Below are 20391 nucleotides of genomic sequence, written 5' to 3'. Positions count from 1 at the left end.
CAAGACTCAGAGAATGAAAGACTCAGGGTGGACCATCCCAGGACTCCCAGATTTCATCCCCCTTTCACATTTCAAAAGTCACAGAAGAGGAGGAAGTTCTAGAAAGCCACATATGATCTGTCCCTTTCCCCACTTGAATTTATGCTAATCCTTTCCCAAGGAAACCACCCACCTGGTCTCAATCACTCTACCCAGCCTTTATCTGTCCTCCTTATCAACCTCAACCAGGGGAACTCCCTTTCCTCCAAGAAGACTGATTTAAGGTCTAGGAACCATCTTTTTAATTGGATGTGTTAACCAGAGTCAGCCTGTTCGACTCCCCTGTCCAGCTAGGACAGGAGTCTAACTCTCCCAGTTCTGACTTGGTTTGGAGCTCATATGGAAAAGTGAGTTTCAGATTTGTGAGAACTGAAGGAGGGTCAAGCTTTCTTGACTGGTTTCTTGAGTGGTTTTCTATGACCTTCTCCCACCAAAGAAGAGGGAGTGAAAATACCTGAGCTGTGAGAATTGTTGAGGACCAGAGATCTCCTGCCTAGCTCCTGCTGACACTACAACTCATGTGCAAAGGAGACTCCACCCTAGAAAAAGCTTTTCCCACCTTTACACTTCTTAAATCAAGTCCTAAGTCCCTAATTGCTAAACATGTATTCTTAAGTGTGAAACACCTATAGTCACCGGTCCTGTAGGCCCAGGGCATATGAATTTCCCAATTTTGTAAATAGCTCATGAATACTGAAGCATAAAATTAATATATTCCTTTCCCAGAAGATTCCTCCTGCCTGCCCCATCTCAAATGGAATTCCTGCACATTCCCAGTGAAAGCAACAAAGCATCCTCCCGAGGCAAATTTAAAATATTTTTAAGTCTAAATAAAGCAAGAATATAGTGATTACTTTGGGGGACTTTTAAATGAAATCTGGGGTCTATGTTATAGGACTCTTGCTGATGGACAGTGTCTGCAGTCTCAGATGGCTCAGGGCCTGCTGTGAACATCTGGGAGACGATCCCAGTAGCAGAAAGAGGATGGAGAAATCTCCACATTGCATGGTTAATAAGCTACTGATGGGCCCCCGTGCTAGCAAGAGCTTTCAAATGCAGCCTCTTTAACATGTACTGTAAAGGTGAATAAAAAATTTCATTTGTAAATTGCACTTAATATGCTGAGATTGGGAATGACTTAATTTACATTGACTGCACAGGGCAATTCAAGAACATGGGAGTGGTAGATATTAGCTAATCTACTCAATTACAGTAATGAAAACTTCAGTTTTTAAAATAAGAAATATAATCCTATTTTAGAACTTGTAAAAGTAAAAATATCAAAAAAAAAAAAAAAGGATTCTTTTCCATGATTTATCCCATAGTGGGTTCCCTTACCATGTCTTTATCTTTGGCTCTGTTCAGGAGAACCTGCCCCAGTCCAGAACTCCACTCTGGCCCTCTCTGCTACCCTTCCCGTCAGCTCTACACTACTCATAACTTACTGTCTTTGTCTACACCTGTCTCCCAGGCAATGCACACTTCAGGACAGGATCCTCTATGTTGTTACGGCTCCAACACAGCCTGCTGCATCTGCATGGCAGGCACCCCAACCCCTGCTCACTGGAGAAGAGAGCTACTGACCCTGTGGATGCTCACACCCTTCTCTGAGACTCAGAGCGAGAGACTCTGGGTGGAACATCTCCAGGACTCCCAGTCTTCATCCTCCATTTCCACGTTTCAAAAGTCACAGAAGAGGAGGAAGTTCCAGAAAGCCACATATGATCTGTCCATTTCTCCACTCAAATGCAAGCTAATCCTTTCCCAAGGAAACCATCCATCTGTTCTCAATCACTCTACCCAGCCTTTATCTGTCCTCCTTATCAGCCTCATCCATGGGAACTCACTTCCCTCTCATAAAAATGGGTTTGAGTTCTAGGAACCAACATCATAGAGCTCCAAGCTCATAAATCCTACTATGTTCAGCGAATAGAGGGTTCCCGCTGGAGACTCTCTCTAAGGCCTCACTGCTGACCCTCGGTCCCCTTTTTCTGCTCTTCCACCAGGGAAGCCAGGAGCACCAGCCTGCCCTGGTATTGGGAAGCCTGTAACAGCACACAGGGATCCCTCTGCAGATGCTCCTTAGGGCTCACACTGGTATTGATCCACCAAGACCCAACATCTTGCTTTGGAGGTCTGAAATGCTCCCACTGGCCTGGTTAAATCCTCTAGAACTTTCTTACAATTACTGCAATCAAGAGCTCATGGTACAGTCTCGGCTCTTATAGAAAGCTGATATAACTCCATGTGTCACTCCATCCAAACTGGAAGGCATGCATTATATTGTGGCATACTCTAGTGGAATCTATTCCCATGAGGTCATTTAGTATCATTACACACAGTATCTCTACATAAAGCAAAGCACATCCAGCTGTCAGTAAAAAAAATCAAACAACTCAGCCAGCTTACCTTTAACCTCAGCCACCAGGAGATTCAGAGCTAGTTAACATGTTACTTATCCCTTTAAGCCACTTTGTTTTTAATGATTCTTTTTTTGGCACCATGGTTAATTCTGCAAAGCTACTCAAGCAAAAAATAAATAAGCAACCAAGGGTCAGAGACCCAAGCATGACACTGCTTTCAGCAGCAGCCATAGCCCAGCTCTACCCTGGACTCCTGATATCTGACGGACACCCATGAAGTCATCCATGAGAGTACTTACTTGTGTGGCCTGGCTGCCCAGGAGGGCCAGGAGGGCCAGGAAGACCTGGGATCCCGTCTCTTCCACTGGGACCTGGCAAAGACACGCCTGGAACTCCTTGGTCACCTTTTTCTCCTCTTTCACCAGGGAAGCCCGGAGCACCAGCCTGCCCTGGTATAGGGAAGCCTGTAACCAGCACAGGAACTCATGTAAATAGCCTGAAGGCAGTTCACAACCCAACATAAACTTCTCTGAACTCCTTTTAACTCCATCCAAGGTAAAATGACTAGTAGACCCTCACTGAGGGGAACTGCTCTAAACAAGCACAGTACATTAAGTCAGCAGGCTTCCTCCAGCCACTCAGTGTTAACAGTCAGATGCCCCCTACCAATTAACTTCAAGGAAAATGGCTCATGTTGAAATAAGAATCTGCGATTTTTTTTCTCAATCCAAAGTATTTCCAGTGCTGTGCATAAAAAAAGTGTGGAGGGCATACCCTACTTCTACTCAGAGAAAAAGTACATAGCAAGGTCATTAAAGGCCGGGCCTGGTGGCACAGGCTTGTCAGCCCAGCTATTTGGGAGGCTGAGGTAGGAGTTTGATAAGTTCAAGGCCTGCTGGACCTACAGAGAATTAAAAGCCAGCCTAGGTAACTTAGTGAGACTCAAAGTAGAAAATATAAAAAGGGCTAGGGGAGGTGGGGTGTGGCTCAGTGGCAGAACACTTGCCCACCATGTGCAAGGCCCTTGGTTCAATCCCCAGAACTTGTTTGTAAAAGAAGACAGGTAATTACAAAAGAAATTGGAGGCCCAGAAAACAGGAATTGGATTGGCAACCGAAGGCAACAGCAGAAAGGGGAATTTAAGGCAAATTCTTTTATCCAGCCTAAGGAAAGGCTTGAACACAAGGCAATAGCTACATCTGAATATGTAGATTTCACTTCTGTCATTCTAGGTGTTAAGGGGCTAAGGAGTCAGACAAGGTGGCTTGTGATAGCCCATAAGGCTGATGATGGGGGCCCTGGGCAATGGTAGCTCTGGAGGCCATGCAGAGCAGGTCCTGCTATCCTGGGGAAGAAACAGTCACACGTGGATCCCAGTAGAGAAGGGCAACCTCCAGAAGACTCCACACAAGTACAGAATGGAGGAGAGATGACTAGGGGAGGGCAAAGGGGTATCAGGACATCTGCTTTGGAACCAGAAAGAGCCCATGGCCCAAAACCTAGAGGAACCCTTGCAAAGACAAAACATCTTCCCAGAAGACCAGCCTAGAGGGCAGGTCAGCGTCTCCAGGGAGATAAGAGTCCCCTCTTTGCCAAGCATGTCTAAAAGTAAGGAATGACATGCTAACTTGCATCTTATAAAATACAAAGCAAACACACATGAGGGGCATATTCTGCTTTGATAACTAAAAAGATGTATAATAACTACTCCGTCTCAAGCAAATAGCCAATGTATGTGATAAGCACACAGGAATGTAAGTCACACGGAAGTATACACGGATTCTACAAAGAAATCGGTTAAAGGTTCTCACCTGGAGGACCTGGTCGGCCTTGTATTCCAGGGAAACCTGGAAAAGAAGAGTTGGACAGAGTGAGGAGAGGTCTCTGGCATACTGGCACTTCCTCTTTCTCTGACACCGTCTGGACTGGGATGCTCAAAGGCACCAACCTCCCAGGAGACAGGAGGACAGAACTCGTGCCACCAGAGCAAGCCCTGCAGAGACACTGTGCTCCAAAAGCCACAGAGGAAAAGGGCTCTAGAGTGCCCTACGTGACAGTGAGACAGGGACCTGGAGAGGACAGGTTGCTCAACAGTCCTGCAAGGCACGCAGAAGCTTCCCAAAAACTAGGGGGAAAGGGAAAGGGAAGAAGGAAAAAGGGAAGAAGAAAAGGAGGAGGAGGGAAAAGAAGAGTTCTAAGGAGGAAGAAGGAAGGGAAGCCAAAAGACAACCCCCCACCTCGCCCCTCACCTACCTTTAGGGCCTGGCTCTCCTCTTAACCCAGGTGATCCAGGGTAACCTCGATCTCCTTTTTCTCCCAGAAGCCCAGGGCCAAACCCCTGCATTAAAGGAGGACAGGTCACTGGTGGCATGGGAGTGTATTGCCTCATGAAATATGGATACAAAGAAGTGGTGTGGACAGAGAGGAAGGGAGGCATCTAGAGAGCCTTTGGGTTGACTATCACATAATGGTCTCTGCGTTGAGCTTGTCTGGCAGTTCTACCTCCTTTGTACAGCTTCCCTGGCAACAGTGATGGTCTTGGTCTCAACCGGAGGCCTGGGTTTGGAATTCACAGCTATGAAATGGATGACTGGCTTGCCTCACAGAACATCACTGGAGGGACCCCCTTCAATTTCCTCCACTGTAACAAGATCCTTTTTCTTTCTTTAAGGATCAAAGGGGCACATCCTTAAACTCTCAGGGATACAGTTCAGAAGGTACAAAACCTCCCTGAAAAGGAGAACACTTGCTCACCTTAATTCTGAATCTCCAAAATGTAAGCAAACCAGCAAAGTCAAGCATGCCATATCATTATAAAAATACAATTCTCTATCGATTACATAAAGGAACACTTTTAAAGTGTTATTAAATAGCTTTATTTGGCCATTCCATCACGTGCACACATATCAAAGAATACTGTACATGAGTATATGTAAATTTTACTTGTCAATTAAAAATGGATAAAGTAAAAGGCGTGGTATATGCCTTTAATCCCAGAACTCAGGAGGTAGAGGCAGGCAGATCTCTGTAAGACTGAGACCAACCTGGTCTACATAGTAAGTTCCAGGCCAGTTGGAGCCACAGGGAGACCCTGTCTCAATAAATAAATAAATAAATTAATTAATTAATTAATTAAAAACTTTAAAGAAAAAGACATGCTGGTGGGCCTGAGGTGAACAGAGGATCTGCCATGCCTGGTGTGAGTCACAGAAAATGAGTATGGAATCATGGACAGGTTGGGAACATTGAGGTGTTCAAAGGGTTCAGTGCTTTGGTGCAGGAATCCTATTTCTGGAAACATGGCCTCAGGAAAGATTACTCTGACCCCAAGCCCTCAGGTATACAGCAGGAAACACAAACAAAACCCCACGTTATCCACACCCACAGTATAGCAAGAACCACAGCAAACAGGACAAAGGGTGTCTATTCTTTTCAAATTGATTTGAAACAAAATGGCTGAAATGGTTGCAGTCCAAATGCCCACGTACAAAGAGTAAAAGTTTCTTGTGAAATAAAAGTTGTTTTGCTAGGGCACAATCAAAAGATAGCTGACCTGCTTCTCTTACTAAATTTTTTCTTAATAGACAACTAAAAAAAAGTTTAAAAGTCTGCTAAGTTATCTATATACAAAGCTTTTCATTTCTCAAGCTTTAAGGATATGTAGAAATTATCAAAATATGATTTTAAAAAATCCTAGTGCTAAGTTATTTCATACGGCAGGCACCCACTTCACATAAGAGCATCAAGCTTGGGACCATGGAGGGTGTGTCCTATGTGACCCTGGGGCCTGTTTCAATCACACACAGAGACCAACACACCACACTTTTACTCACATTTCCAGGGGGGCCCGGAAGTCCAGCTTCACCTTTCTCTCCCTACAAAGAACAAATAACATTACTACATGCCCCAAATCCCTGTCCTCTCTTAGCCTTTATTTCTAGGGCTGGCAGACACTCTGCCCATCACAACAAACATAAGCATATCTGCTTCACACAAAGCTGGTAGAAGACCAAGTGGAAGGCTATCTACTCACATAACTAAACAGCCACAGTATTCACCTTCCTGACTGGCAGCCCCATCAGAGAACCTTAAAAGGACCTTCTAGAAGTTGAATGCTGCACACTGGTCCTTCAATAAAATGCTATGAAAGCATGGTTTCTAACTATAGTTCCTTAAATCATCTCTTATGGGGTTTTTATGTTTAGATTTACATTTAAAGTCACACTATAAAACAGTGTTAACTGAAAACATTGTTAAATTCTCAACACTTTGAGGCCTCGCTTAATCTACATTAGACGAAAACACCCAAAAAATAATCCTTTTTTTTTTGGTCTTTTTGAGACAGGGTCTCCCTGTAGTCCCAGCTGTCCTGGAACTCACTATGTGGACCAGGCTGGCCTTGAACTCACAGAGACCCGCCTGCGTCTGCCTCCCAAGTGCTGGGATTAAAGGCGTGCCACCAAGCCCGACCCAAGAAATAACCTTTTACAGCTAAAGTTCCCATATAAATACCATAATAACAATCCAAAAAATCCTGAGCTATGTACCATGAATGTATGTTTGTTCTATTACACTAAGATATCAAAATTAAACTTTAAACTAGAATTGAATGGGCTGAGTTTTCTGACATGTATGCAAGAAGAGATGTTGTTAATTGAAAAGCACCTACTGGGCTGGGGGTGTACCTCAGTGGTGCAGTATATACTTAACATGCATGAGGCCCTGGGTTTGAGCCTCAGTTCCTCAGTTCTCTCCCTCTCTCTCTCGCTCTCTCTTGCTCTCTCTCTCTCTCCATATATACCTCTCTTGCTTTCTTTTCTATATATATATATAAATCTGCAGGGTTATTTGTCCTTGACCTCAATAATAAATGTTGAGAGTCTCTTCCTAGTCCTTCATTAATTGGTAATGAGTATTTTTAAGTTCTTTCATGTTTAAAAAAGAAAACTAAAGCCAGGCCTGATGGCATAAACCTTTAGTCTTAGCACTAAGGAGGCAAAGACAAGTGGATCTCTATGCGTTCAAGGTCAGCATGGTCTACATAGCAAGTTCCAAGCCACTCAACGTTGCGTTTTTGTGTGTTGAACTGACTGGCAAACATTGTTTAAAGTAATTGAAAAACCATCAACTGACAAGTAAAAGGGCCCTGGCTGGCAGACAAACTTTTCAGGAGACAACATGATGGTATTATGGAAAGGCTTCATAGTCTAAATGTGGACCCCAAAATTAAACTTTTATAAATCATAGTAGAATTTATGAACAGACAAATGATCCAAACTGCTTGTGATTATACAAATTTAAAACAATCTAGATGCGAATCAACAGAAGGCAGAGATGCTAAAAATGCTTATCTATAAATAATTTATGGATGTTAACAAAGAGCCTTCTTATATTATTAACTGAAAAAGCAAGATGCGGGCAAGTAAGATGGTTCAGCAGGTGGAGGCCTTGCTACCAAGCCTGACGACCTGAGTTCAATCCCTGAGTCCCACATGGAGAAAGGAGAGAACTGACTCTCGAAGGTTGTCCTCTGATTTATTCTCTCTCTCTCTCTCTCTCTCTCTCTCTCTCTCTCACTCTCTCTCTCTCTCTCTCTCTCTCTCTCTCTCTCTCTCTCTCTAAAAATACATAAACTCCATGAAAATCACTAAATTGTGTTTCATCCATACAAAGCAGAAATATTTCCCGCTTGGGTGCAGAGTTCTTTACTCTGGGAATTAGTGAACGAACTTCTCAGCTGAATGATACATTGAAGGTGAAAATTCAAAACAGTGTTACTGCGCACCTGAGGGCCCTGCCGGCCTGGGAGTCCTGGGTACCCCGAATCGCCAGGGAAACCCTAAAAAAGAGAGGGCACATAGTCGTCAGGGAGGGGAACCGCAGCACTTTGCTTTTGGACACTGTGGAAGAGGAGACTTACCGGACTTCCCCTTTCTCCTTTTTCTCCATCTTTTCCAGGTTTTCCCTGTATAATAAAGAGGGAACCATGAGTGTGTCACAATATGGCCACACTGAAGCTCTGTTCAAATACAAGTCAACATATCATCTCTCTCCCTTGCAAGGGCACAAGCCTGCAGAAGAGGTCCCCACCAGCTGACAGTTCCACAGGGACAAATAAATCGATGGATAATGGATCACTGGGGAGGAAGACCACTCAGTTTATGAAGTGCAGTGTGAGTATGACTACGAGCTAGTCAATGTCTTAGACAGCAAGGAGTCATCATCACTGGCAATGAACGTGGAAGCTGACATGCACACAGGCACTCCCTTCCTTCTACACCTGACTTCAGGGAAGCACCAAATGTCCCAGGCAACTGGCAACCACAGGTGTTTCATCACTGCTGCCCAGAAGTGAGCCTGTCAGGTGCCCAGCCACCCACAACCCTGGCATGGTATGTGTGTGTGGGGGGGGTCCCCTCAGATCTGTCAGGAGCCTAGTCACACACAAGTGTGGCATGGTAGAGGGGGCAGTCTCAGGTCTGGCATCAGGACAAGTGACAAAAAGACCTAAGCACCTGCCATAGGACAGATGTGGCCACACTGGGTGGCTCTTCCTGAACCTCCTTCCCCAGCAGGTTGTTCACACTCAATGGGATCCTCAAGCAAGAATGGGCCAAGCCTCCCCAGGATAGGGAGAAACTAGAAAACCCTGCAGACGTGTCCATCCTCTCTTTCATTTCTGTGATTCTTGGAGTGGGAGGGGAATGGGTTTACAGTGAGGCATAGAAGGATCCAGAAAGCGCTTACCCGAGGCCCTGGTTTTCCAGGTTCGCCTTTCTCTCCAGCCCCTGGTGGTCCCTTAAGAAACAGAGGAGAAGGAGTTAGACCCACTAATATACGCAAGCAAAATATGGGTTCAGATACATCCTAAGTTTGGGGGTAAACAAGTTGTATTCTACATCCAATACTTTACGGTTTTTCACATAAAAACATTAATGGTAAAGATGGACTGAGTGCTTACCTGGAATCCAGGTTCACCTTTCTGACCCTTAAAGAATAAAGAAGAGGGGGGATCAGTACCATCTAATGACTATATTAGATTTTAGATGCCCTTTTTCCCCCTTTTTTTGGAGACAGGGTCTTTTGTAGCTCTGGTTAGACTGGTACCTACTATATAGCCCAGAACTTGTGACAAACCTCCTGCCTCAGCATTTTGAATGCTAGGATTTCAGGGAGACCTGCACCACCACTCCAGGCTGTTTTGCATTTGCTATAATGAACACACAAAAATAAAAAGTCTTTTCCTGCCACATTTACAGAAGAATTCATGCTGGCCTCCAATATTCCCTTCTTGAACTAGGGTGTAAGAAGGGCCTGGTGACAGGACAGGCCATGGTTGAATTCTGCCCCCTCAGCTGGACCAGTCCTATCCACATGGCCTGTCCCCAGTGCAGGGCGTACTTAAGATGCCCTTTGTTAATGAGTGCAGAGTAGTGCCTGGCTGACCCAGGTCAGCCACATCTGCTCTCAAAGCGGCTCCATTGCATGGGACACAATGTCTAGGAACCTGCTTTCCAGGACAAGATTGATTGGGGCTAGAGAATCTGGATTTCATCCTGGCTTCTCTTTGTCCCTCAGAGTTTGTCCAAAATTAGAAAGCTACCATCCACTGAGCACAACCCAGGCCTACCTTTTCTCCTGTTGGAGCAAAGTCTCCTTTTTCTTTAGCTTGTGCCTGTCCAGGTACTCCTGGGGGGCCACTGACCCCTTGATCGCCCTGTTCATGTAAAACTCAAGGTTACTTAGGCATGAAATGGCAAACAAGAAGAAAAACATGAGGGGAGGGGAGTAAAAGCCTGAAGGTAAACACCTAATTTTAAGCTGCCCTTGCACTCTGTTCTGCTCATCCCTGCTCAGCAGAAGCCCCGGCTTCAGTAGGAAGAGGGGCCAGCAGAAGTATCAGACTGGAGAGGGGCTCAGGAGTCTGCACTCCTGCAAGATACACCCCCACATGCACCTGCACAGGGCTGCACCATTGCCTTTGGCAGGCACAGAAAGCATGCGTGCCAGCTGACTAGGAGCTTGGTAGGGAGGGAGGTAATTTTAGATAAACTGAAAACAAGAGAACCCTCAGAATTTTTCTGCTCGGGTAGCCGAAAGAGCTGGGTACATTTGGAATTAAAAGTCAGCCATAGATGTGAATGAGGGCCAAAGATTTCAATAGTGTAAGTTTCAGGGTTACCTTGCTGTTAGGTTTATTAAACACCTGGGCCATAAATAAATAAACAATAAACAAACAAACAAATAAAATGAAGGTGTGAAACAGCCCAGGCTGCGTCCAGGCCCACCATGTCTGCCGCCCCCTGGTGGCAGCTGACCATACCAGCTTACACATCCCCTGTGGAGGCAGCAATTCTAACAAGGCTCCTCAGCTAGTGCCCATCTCATCGGTCTGACCCAGGGACACTACTAGAGAGGACAGCAGGGATCCAGAGGTCCATTGTTTGTCCCACTTCCCATTTTAAGCCCACAGCGGGAGCGACTGCAATCTATGTCATATTGTCATGGTGATGGCCAATGTCATATCAGGTCTTAAAACAGTTATGGTACTAATGGTGAAATTGTAAATTTCATTCTCTTAAAATGAATTCAAGCTCTGGATTTACTGCTGATGAATGCATTGACTGAGCCCTGTGCACAGACCAGGGGAATCATCAGCCTCACAGTGCTGAGCACCACAAGCAATCTAAGACTCTGTGGTTAACAAGATAATTTACTTATTAAGTTTCTTCCCTATAATATAGAAGTATAAAACTTTGAAAACAACTAGCCATGGTCAGGAAAAATATACCATTTTTGTAAGCTAGAATGAGGTTGGTAATTCTAGCAGTTCAGCTAAGTTCCATCAAACTCAAGAGCACACAGAGGAACCATGTTTACAAGGATGTAAAGGCTGATGTAGAGATGGGAATGGTGGCAGAGTGAGAGCTCTGGCTTTAAACATGGAAGCACACCAAAGCACAGGTACCTACTTTGTCACCTTTTGGTCCTTGGAAGCTAGAGCCCATCTGCCCCTGTGGATTGGAAATTATACTTTATTATTAAGGCTATCTTCACCTTAGTCAGAGACCCTAAAAGCCCCACATAGAGAGAATAGGAGCTGGGTCTCAGCAGTTTTGTACCACCACCATCATAAACTTTTCAAGGAAGATCATGTTGTGTTCGATGTTTGGGAAAACCTTTTACAAATATTACCAATAAGGAATCCATTTTAAAAACTTTTGAAATGTAAGGATTTTAAAGTCTGGGTTCAGAAAAGTAAGAGAATGATCAATTATTCCAAAGTAATGACTAAGGGGTGATCAGAAGGAAAACTAAGGGACTGACAGATGATTGATGATGGTGATGATGAACGGTGATAGATAATAGAAAATGACTGACAGATGACAATCAATGAAGAGCGATGGATAGATGATGATACGCTGATACACAGTATTCAGCAGATGGTTAAACAGGTAGGTAAAGATGGGGCAATTTTTCAAGGCTCTTTACAGTAACTTACAGATATCGTGACACTCTCACAATAGTCTTATATTAAGGCCCAAAGTATTAAATGAAAAATCATCTTTACCTTTTCTCCAGGAGGGCCAGGAGGGCCTGGAGGACCCTGTAAGAAAGAGGATTTCATTAAAGATTCATAACCTGCTACAGTCAGAAAGATGAAGTCTCCCCCAGCCCCAGAAGGCTCCAAGGAACCTGGATCATGAGGGTACTAAGTTCATCTGTGGATTAATCCACTGAGTTCACAGTGGAAGGGGCTTTTAGGAGGTGGGGCTTAGTTGGAGGATGTGAGTCCCTAGGGTTGTGCCTTTGAAGGGGGCATCTTGTTCCCACACACTGTCTCTTTCTCTGTTCCCTGCCATGATACTCTGCCTTCTTACAAGTTCAGAAACAATGTAGCCTAGGGATCAAGGACTGAGACCTCTGGAACCATGAAGAAAAATGTGTCTTTCTTCCCCATAAGCTGTTTTCCTCTAACATTTTGTCCTAGCAAAGGAAAATATTAAGTCACACAAACCTTCTCTGTATTGAAGTCACCCTAAGATTGTGTGATTAGCAGGATAATTTATTAAGTTCTTTTCTGTCCCAGGCAAGGTGGTATACACCTTTCACGCCAGCGCTCAGGAAGCCGAAGCAGAAGAATCTTTATGAGATTGGGGCCAGCCTGGTCTACATAGTGAGTTCTAAGCCAGCAGGGGCCACAGGGGAGACCGTCTCAAAAGAAAATTTTCTTTCCTATGACACAGAATATAATGCTTTGAAAATAGCTGGCTGTGGGTCAGGACAATTATTAACAGGGGTGGAAATCCCTCAAAGGCCAAGGCATTTCCCCTTGCATGCCAAGGGCCCAGAGTGCAACAATGAACCTTGAGCCAAGGCATGAAGGCTCCAGCCAGCACTCACTCCACATGGAGTTGCTGCATGGGAAGCCTGGGTATGACCTGTTACCACTTAGAGACAAATGTTCATCTTGAAAAACAGATTCTTCCAGGGAGCAGATTGTAATGAAATAAAATAGAATGTCCCACATCTGCAACAAAATTTCAGAAAGTGAGGCTAGAGTAGCTCAGCTGTTGAGAGCATTGCAGAGGATGCAGGTTTGATCCCATCACCCATATGACCACTCATAACAAATGCCTCTTCCGGTCTCCTCAGACACTTGCACACATGCGGCACACATGAAACACAGACACACACACACACACACACACACACACACACACGCACACACATACACAATCAATCAATCAAAAAAATTTGTCAGAATGCTTGCCACAATCACTTTTTAAAGGGAAAAGCTAGAGGTTCTGTACTATAAAAACAAGTCCATCAAGTTATAAGAGTGACAACAAAGCATCACTTATACACATGGAGAGAAAAAGACATAAAAAAAGAAAAATGTGAATTTGAGCTAGAAGCCTGAGGTTCTCTCTGGAGGATGCACAGTCAGGCTGTGTGTGAACCACAAACTCGGATGCCCCTTCCATCTCATCCCTTGCCCACCTGACAAGTCTTTGAACCTTCATCCTGTGCTACAAAAATGGGAGGATGAGAGGTCTCTCTCCTTCTGCTAAGGTCAGCTGTACAGGAGGATGAAGCAGCCTCCCCTTTGTCACGCCCAGTGTTCAGCTGTCAAGTATATTTCAGCATCCTCCCCATTCTACACCCTGCTCCTAACTCACCGATGCATTCTGGAGTGATTCTGCCTCTGCAGCCCATTCCCCCTGCATAAAGGAGTGGCACCAGGAGACAGCCTACCCTGGTAACCTTCAGCCTGGCTTCTTCAGTTCCTGGACCCATAGGTTCCCAGCAGCTCTGATATACAGACAAGTGATCTGTCCTACGATGTCTTGAGGAGCAAGACTACAAGCACCCTTCTCCCACAGTTCTGGGAGTTGTGAGCTTGGGGTGCCAACCACACACTTCTTAAGAAGCTGATTCTCTCGCAGCTAAAGCAAGAAGGAAGCCATGGTGCAGAATCCTCCTTGAGTTCCAGTTCAGTCCACACCTCTCCACATCTGTTCTTCAAGTGACTGTCTTAGAGAAGAGATTCCCCCAAACTTACTGGTGGTCCAGTAAATCCTGGAGGGCCGACAGGTCCCTGGAGTCCTGGCAATCCTGGTGAGCCCTGTGGTTGACCCAAAGGATTACAATGTTACCATCAAGCCAAGGAGTGATTCAGCATGAGCAGTGATGACCAGCAAAGGCTTACCGGCGTCCCTGGGGCACCAGGAAATCCTCTCTCGCCTTTCAACGGTGCTCCAGGAATGTGGCCGAGAATCTCACCAGGATCTCCCTAGAGGATGAAAACATAAGAGAAAGGTATAAATACTGAGTCTTGTCCAGAAACTCAGAATCAACTCAATTCTGGAGTGGGACTGTCCTCAGGCTGAGATTTGGACTAAGCTGGAAATAAGACCATCTAAAAGAAAAGGTCCCTGACCATGAGCGTGTGACCTCACAAAATAAGGCTGTTATCACAAAATAAGGACTCCAGATTTTGCTTTTTCTCTTTGTTTTTGTTTGTTTGTTTGTTTGTTTGTGGGAAGGGATGTTGAGACAGAGACTCCTTGTAACCCCAGCTGTCCTGGAACTTGCTATGTAGACCAGGCTGGCCTTGTTCTCACAGAAGTCCACCTGCCTCTGCCTCCCAAGTGCTGGGATTAAAATGTGTGCACCACCACAACTGGCATCTTTTTGTTTTTAGTGTGTGTGTGTGTGTGTGTGTGTGTGTGTGTGTGTGTAGTTGACATGTGTGTGAAGGCACATGTGCATGTATATGTGGAGGCCAAAGAAAAACCTCAAGGACTGTTCCTCAGGCACTGTCCATCTTGATGTTTGTTTGTTTGTCTGTTTCAGACAATCTTTTACTGGCCTAGAGCCCACTAAGTAGGCCAGATTGGCTGGCCAGTGAGTCCGAGGGATCCAACTGCCTTTACCTCCCTAGTGCTGAGATTACAGATGTGCAGCACCATGCTTGACTTTTTTACATGGGTTCTGGAGATCAAACGCAGGTCCCTATGCTTACAAGGCAAACACTTTACCCACTGAGCCATCTCCCCAGCCCCAAGTCTCAGGACCTTTTTTGAGGACCTCTTCAAGACTTAACAGCATCTTTGTGGAAAGATGCCCACAGCTAATTTCTGTGAAGTTTAAGGTAAAAGAGGCTCCTCGTGAGCTCTGCTGTCCTATCCCCAATCCCAAGGAATGGTAAGAGTACAGGTGCCACTGGACGCGAGGGGTCCAGTCCTGGGTGTGCTCATGTAGCAAACACAAGTCTGTGTTCCTCAAAGAGCTGGCTGGACTCTGAGCTGGGAGGGAGGGTCTGAAGATCCCAGTTATGTAAAGGACAGTATCTTACAAGAAAAGAGAGTGGTGGGGGTTGGAAGGAGGAGCAGAGGAGAGTAAGGAGAGGGGAGCAGATGGGTGAAAAACAGAGGCAGGAAAAGAAACTGCCATTTTTCTATTGTGGAAACCAAATGAAGCTGTTCAGGTTAAATAAGGTGTAAATTTAAGCTTCTCCCAGTCGTGTACTAGAAAAGGAGGGTCTGTGAGCTTATGGGAGCATGGTGAATGGTTCAGTCCAGATTCCTTCTGGAACAATTATGTCACAACTGCTCCTCACTACTCACAGGAGTCCAAACAGGAGGCTCTGAGTCCTAAGTCTCTGTGTGTTATTTATACATGCTTTTAATGTAACAGAGGTTAGGGGAATGTGCTACTAGGCAATGATTGGCTGACGTGATTTTTAAGTACATTTGTTTTTACAGCATCTGTTATCAACGCACTCCCTATGAGGAACCCAGTGAAATGAAACAAAACAAAATGAAATAAAATATGAAATGTACCTTCATTCCTGGTAACCCTGGTGGTCCCTAGAAAAGAAGTTTATTAGTTTTGTTTCTCCAAAAATACTATCAGTATTAAGACATAAGCACAAAAAAAATAAATAAATAAGAGAGAAATATAATCAGAGAAAGCATGTCTGATTTCAACAGCTGTGTACTCACGGGGTTTCCACTGAATCCAGGCAAGCCGGGAGGCCCGAGTGGCCCTCTCTCTCCCTGAGAGAAATGAAAGGTGTCACACACCGGAATGAATCCCCAACACTTCACAACAGACTGCTATCCCACCCTTCAGAACAGCCGCACTGGAGGCTGAAAGTCATTTCCTGGTCTGTGATAAGTAGACTCTAGATGCCACTTAATGAAGGGAAAGCCACACTTGCTAGATAAGAACTCATGATACCATTTTCTGATTCAGTTTAGTAATTGATTCAATTTAGTAATTGATTTAGTAATTGATAAATACTTTTAGTGCCCAAAAGTAATTTTAGGATAAAAGCCTACAAGTTGAAAGGAAAGGTCATCTCTCCTGTAGGTGAAATACAGGGAAACTGGAGGGTCTCAGTGCTAAACTTACCTTTGTACCATTGCATCCTGGGATACCTGGGGGACCTGGTGGACCATCTTGGCCAGGAATACCCTGCAATCAATCAAGTGAAGAAGTCACCAAAATAGGAACTCACCAAGTGGTAACATAGTTCAGGAAATAAACGCATGCATGTTGTATACGTACAGGCAGTCCTGGGTTTCCAGGGTAGCCAGATGCTCCAGGGGGTCCCTGTAAGGATAGAAACAAAAGCCTTTCAGCTGAGCACAGGGAAACCTCACTTCTCTCTCCACGTCCTCCTGGTTAAGGAAACACAGAACATGAACACAAAGCGGAGAGAACACTGTGGAGGAGGCACCGAGGCCCAGTGCAAGGGACAGGCTACCCTACAGGCCTGCACAATTGCACACCCAAAGCTCACTGTATTCCCACTAAAATTAAAGCAGTGTGTGCACAAAATAATTTTCCCCTCATTTAATCTTTGTGATATCTTGGTTAAAACAATATTTAACTCACATTGGAATCATAAACTTTTTTTAAGTTTGTGTGCTAAATAAATTCATTGGGAGAATCAACTCAAACTTATTTATGGGGAGAGCCCATATCAGTCCAGTGTGGACTTTACTCAGAGAGGGACAATGCTGTGTCCTCTCTCTCTCTCTGCCCCATACGCCCATGAAATGCTACCAGGTGCCCAATGTCACCAATGCCCCGCTTCCTTTCTACACCATGGAGCCACAACCATTCCACAACGCCTTCCCAGCTTTGTCTTCACACTCTAGAAAGAGCGCCATCTTTGTGCTTTCCAGAAATGAGTGCGGCACAGAAAGTAAAGAAAATGAATGGTGAAGAGTAAGCCCAGCCCCAAACATGCCGTTCACATTCAGCGAAATCTTCTGTCTCTAAGGCGTTGGGCAGGTCATTAACTGCCCCCTCTCCCAAATTAAAATGTCTACAAGGGACCGTTGAAGAATGAGTGGAGCAAGCAAGTTTATACAAGCAAGGTGTTCGGCACATATGCAGATAAGAGGGGCTGTGGTCCAGTCGGTGAGCCTGAGGAGAGGCGGGAGGAAGGGCACAGCGGAGGGAAGAGCAGCCCCTGGGGATGGAGGGTGCACTGCTTTCTCAACACCCTCAGTCCTCAGACACAGTCATCCAACACTGGACTCACTCTTGTCCCTTTTGTGCCAGGAAGTCCAGGTTCTCCAGTGTCACCCTAGAACAGAAGAGAGAGGACATGAGGGTGGCTCAGTTCATTGTCACAAGAATGAAGCCATGTGCAATGTGCCCCTTGCCCACTCACAGTCACGCTCACCTTTTGTCCTGGAGGTCCGTGTGGCCCCTCGGGTCCTTGCATCCCAGGAAACCCAATGACACCTTGTAACCCTGGAAGGCCTCTTTCTCCCTGAAGGAAAGCAAGTGTATGGGTCAGACAAAGGGCAAGGGGAAGGAGGTGGAAGAAAGGGATCCGTTAACTGTGATGGGTGATTTGAGGTGTTAACTTTATAGAGTGGAGGGTATCAGACACAGTAAAGTGTCCTGGGTGTGCCTGTAATGTATTTCTCTGAGAGAATAGCATCTGAATCAGCCAGCAGGGTAAGGAAGATCTGCCCTCAAGTAATGTAGGCCTGCACATTCAGTCAGTGGAGGGCCCTAACAGAACCAAAACACAGAGAACAGTGAATTCTGGCTGCCTTCTGGGCTGACACCAATATTCTCCTTGGCATTACAAGTTCAGGTCTGTGGTTCTCAGTCTAACAGACTTTACCAGCCAACAGTCCCCAGGTTCTCAGGCGTTGTGCCTTAGACTGAGCTACCCCACTGGTGTCCTTAGGCCATCAGCTTTCAAGTTACACATAGTAGAACTCTTCAGTCTCCATATCATAGGGATCAATTTCCATAACATCTCTCCTTTCACCTGCCTACCAATCCATCTACCCATCTATCCATCCATACAACCACACATTCATCTACCCATCCACACATCTACCCATTCCTCATCCATTTGCCCATCCATCCATCCACCCATCCATTTATCTACTCATCTACCCACATACCCACCTACCTATCCATTCACACATCCACATATCATCTACCCATCCACCCACATATCCATCTGCATATCCATCCAGCTACCCACCAATTTACCCATCTTATTGACTGTTTCACCAAAGGAACTTAGCTAAAGCATCAGCCTTTCTAAGTACCATCCAACATTACAAGAGTCTACAATGAGTTTCTGAGAACAGATGTTGAGGCCTTTTTTAGGAGTTCTATTTTAAACACTATACAATACCTGGTACACTTCTTTGTATATATTAAGTGCTATATAATTTCTCAAGTCTGTAAAATAATAAGTAATTAGGTTTTTAGTTAATTGGCGATAATCCCACACAGTTACAGTTACCCTCTTGTTATTAACAGATGTCATGCTGAGATTTCATGAACAGCCTGTTGGTCACATCCCTCTCTTTAGATCCCTTTGGAGATACACACAATCAGAGTTACAGTCCTAGCTTAAGCCCACAAGTGATCAACAGGCTGATGGTAGGCTGGGATCATTCTCCTTTTGTTTTGTTTTTTTTCTGACAGGGTCTCCCTATAGCCCCAGCCCATCTGGAACTCACTATGTAGATCAGGCTGGCTTCAGTCTCATAGAGATCCACCTGCCTCCACCTCCCGAGTGCTGGGATTCAAGGCGTGCACCACCACTCCCAGCCATTCTTTTTCAAAAGTAATTTTTCAAAGGAAGAATCAAAGTGGCTTCTGTCCTCATCCAGTAAAAATAAATAACATTTTTAAAATAAGGAATGTTATTTAGAGCACAAATATGTGACAGACACTTCAAGGGCTGTAATACATTGGAAAAGGACAAAGAACAGCCAGAAAAGACTTTGTGAGATTCTGAACCTTAGGCTGAGCTTCCAAGGATGATGCAAAACACATATGGGAAGAGGTAGGAGGGGCTGAGGCTAGGCGTCAGTCCATGTGGTCGGCTGAGGGGCTGAGGCTAGGCGTCAGTCCATGTGGTCAGCTGAGGGGCTGAGGCTACGCGTCAGTCCATGTGGTCGGCTGAGGGGCTGAGGCTAGGCCTCAGTCCATGTGGTCGGTTGAGGGGCTGAGGTTAGGCGTCAGTCCATGTGGTTGGCTGAGGGGCTGAGGCTAGGTGTCAGTCCATGTGGTCAAGACCAACCAAAAGGAAACAAAGATGATGTAGAAATGTGAAAGGAGGCACCAATATTTGAACAGAAATATTGGTGTATTCTGTGGCAAAAGGGAGCCAAAGGCCCAACAAAGTAATATTTTAGAAAGATTCTTATATTTCAGTTGCCAATATAAAAAACTCATGATAGGGTCACAGAGATGGCTCGAGCAGTTTAGAGTACTTGCTGCTGCTCTTGCAGAGGACCTTGGTTTGGTTCCAACACCCACACGGCAGCTAACAACTGTCCATAACTCCAGTTCAAGGAGATCTGATGCTCTCTTCTGGCCTCCATGGCATTGCATGCATGTGGTGTGCTTACATGCAGGCAAAACACTCATACACATATAAAATGAAAATAAATAAATGACTAATTGTAAAACTCATGACCAAGATAGGACAGCAAAGCCCTATTTTCTCTGTAGTATGCGGACTTTCATGCAACATTATACTATAAACCAAGAACATTAAGTAACTGCTGTTAGCTGACTTCAAAGCAAAAGGTACTTAGGAGGTTGTTAGTGGGATTGCTTGGGGGGTCAATGCTTTTCTACAGACTCTGTTAGTGTAAAATAAAAATAAACTGGGATAGTATACCTTACATCACATTATTTATGTGAGATCCCCAGACAGGACATCACCCACCAAGGGTTACTGAAAAGCTTTCCACCATCACAACATCAAAACGAGACAAAGCTGTCCTTCTCGCCAAACTGCTCAATTGGTCCTGGCACTTACTGGTGTCATGACAGCAATGTGATGGTAGCTAATGGCCTCCACAGGAACATTTACTTGGAGCCCAAGTTAGGAGTCTAGAATTCACATGTGAATAAATAAAGGGAGGTGCTTCAAACTCCAGAGATGTCAGGAAGCAACAACCTCCCACACACCCCC

General features: G+C 45.0%; 1 protein-coding gene across 1 annotated transcript in view; it reads right to left on the bottom strand.

Annotated features, from left to right (window-relative positions):
• Window positions 1–20391, bottom strand: part of Col4a1 (collagen type IV alpha 1 chain) — a 148839-nt gene that overhangs the window by 44820 nt on the left and 83628 nt on the right. The window contains exons 3-21 of the mRNA XM_008855193.3: window positions 17611–17700; window positions 17467–17511; window positions 16482–16526; window positions 16326–16388; window positions 15914–15967; window positions 15752–15778; window positions 14116–14199; window positions 13969–14031; window positions 11974–12009; window positions 11375–11416; window positions 10033–10119; window positions 9364–9390; window positions 9150–9200; window positions 8323–8367; window positions 8188–8241; window positions 6236–6277; window positions 4656–4740; window positions 4214–4249; window positions 2702–2866 (exon numbers count right to left, since the gene is read on the bottom strand). Coding sequence (XP_008853415.1) covers window positions 2702–2866; window positions 4214–4249; window positions 4656–4740; window positions 6236–6277; window positions 8188–8241; window positions 8323–8367; window positions 9150–9200; window positions 9364–9390; window positions 10033–10119; window positions 11375–11416; window positions 11974–12009; window positions 13969–14031; window positions 14116–14199; window positions 15752–15778; window positions 15914–15967; window positions 16326–16388; window positions 16482–16526; window positions 17467–17511; window positions 17611–17700 — 1141 coding nt within the window. The remainder of the gene's footprint in view (window positions 1–2701; window positions 2867–4213; window positions 4250–4655; window positions 4741–6235; window positions 6278–8187; window positions 8242–8322; window positions 8368–9149; window positions 9201–9363; window positions 9391–10032; window positions 10120–11374; window positions 11417–11973; window positions 12010–13968; window positions 14032–14115; window positions 14200–15751; window positions 15779–15913; window positions 15968–16325; window positions 16389–16481; window positions 16527–17466; window positions 17512–17610; window positions 17701–20391) is intronic.

This window comes from Nannospalax galili, unplaced genomic scaffold, assembly GCF_000622305.1.
Source record: "Nannospalax galili isolate Female #2095 unplaced genomic scaffold, S.galili_v1.0 scaffold267, whole genome shotgun sequence".
Taxonomy (NCBI): domain Eukaryota; kingdom Metazoa; phylum Chordata; class Mammalia; order Rodentia; family Spalacidae; genus Nannospalax; species Nannospalax galili.
Note: the sequence above shows the minus strand (reverse complement) of the source record. Positions and strands in the feature narration are given on the sequence as shown.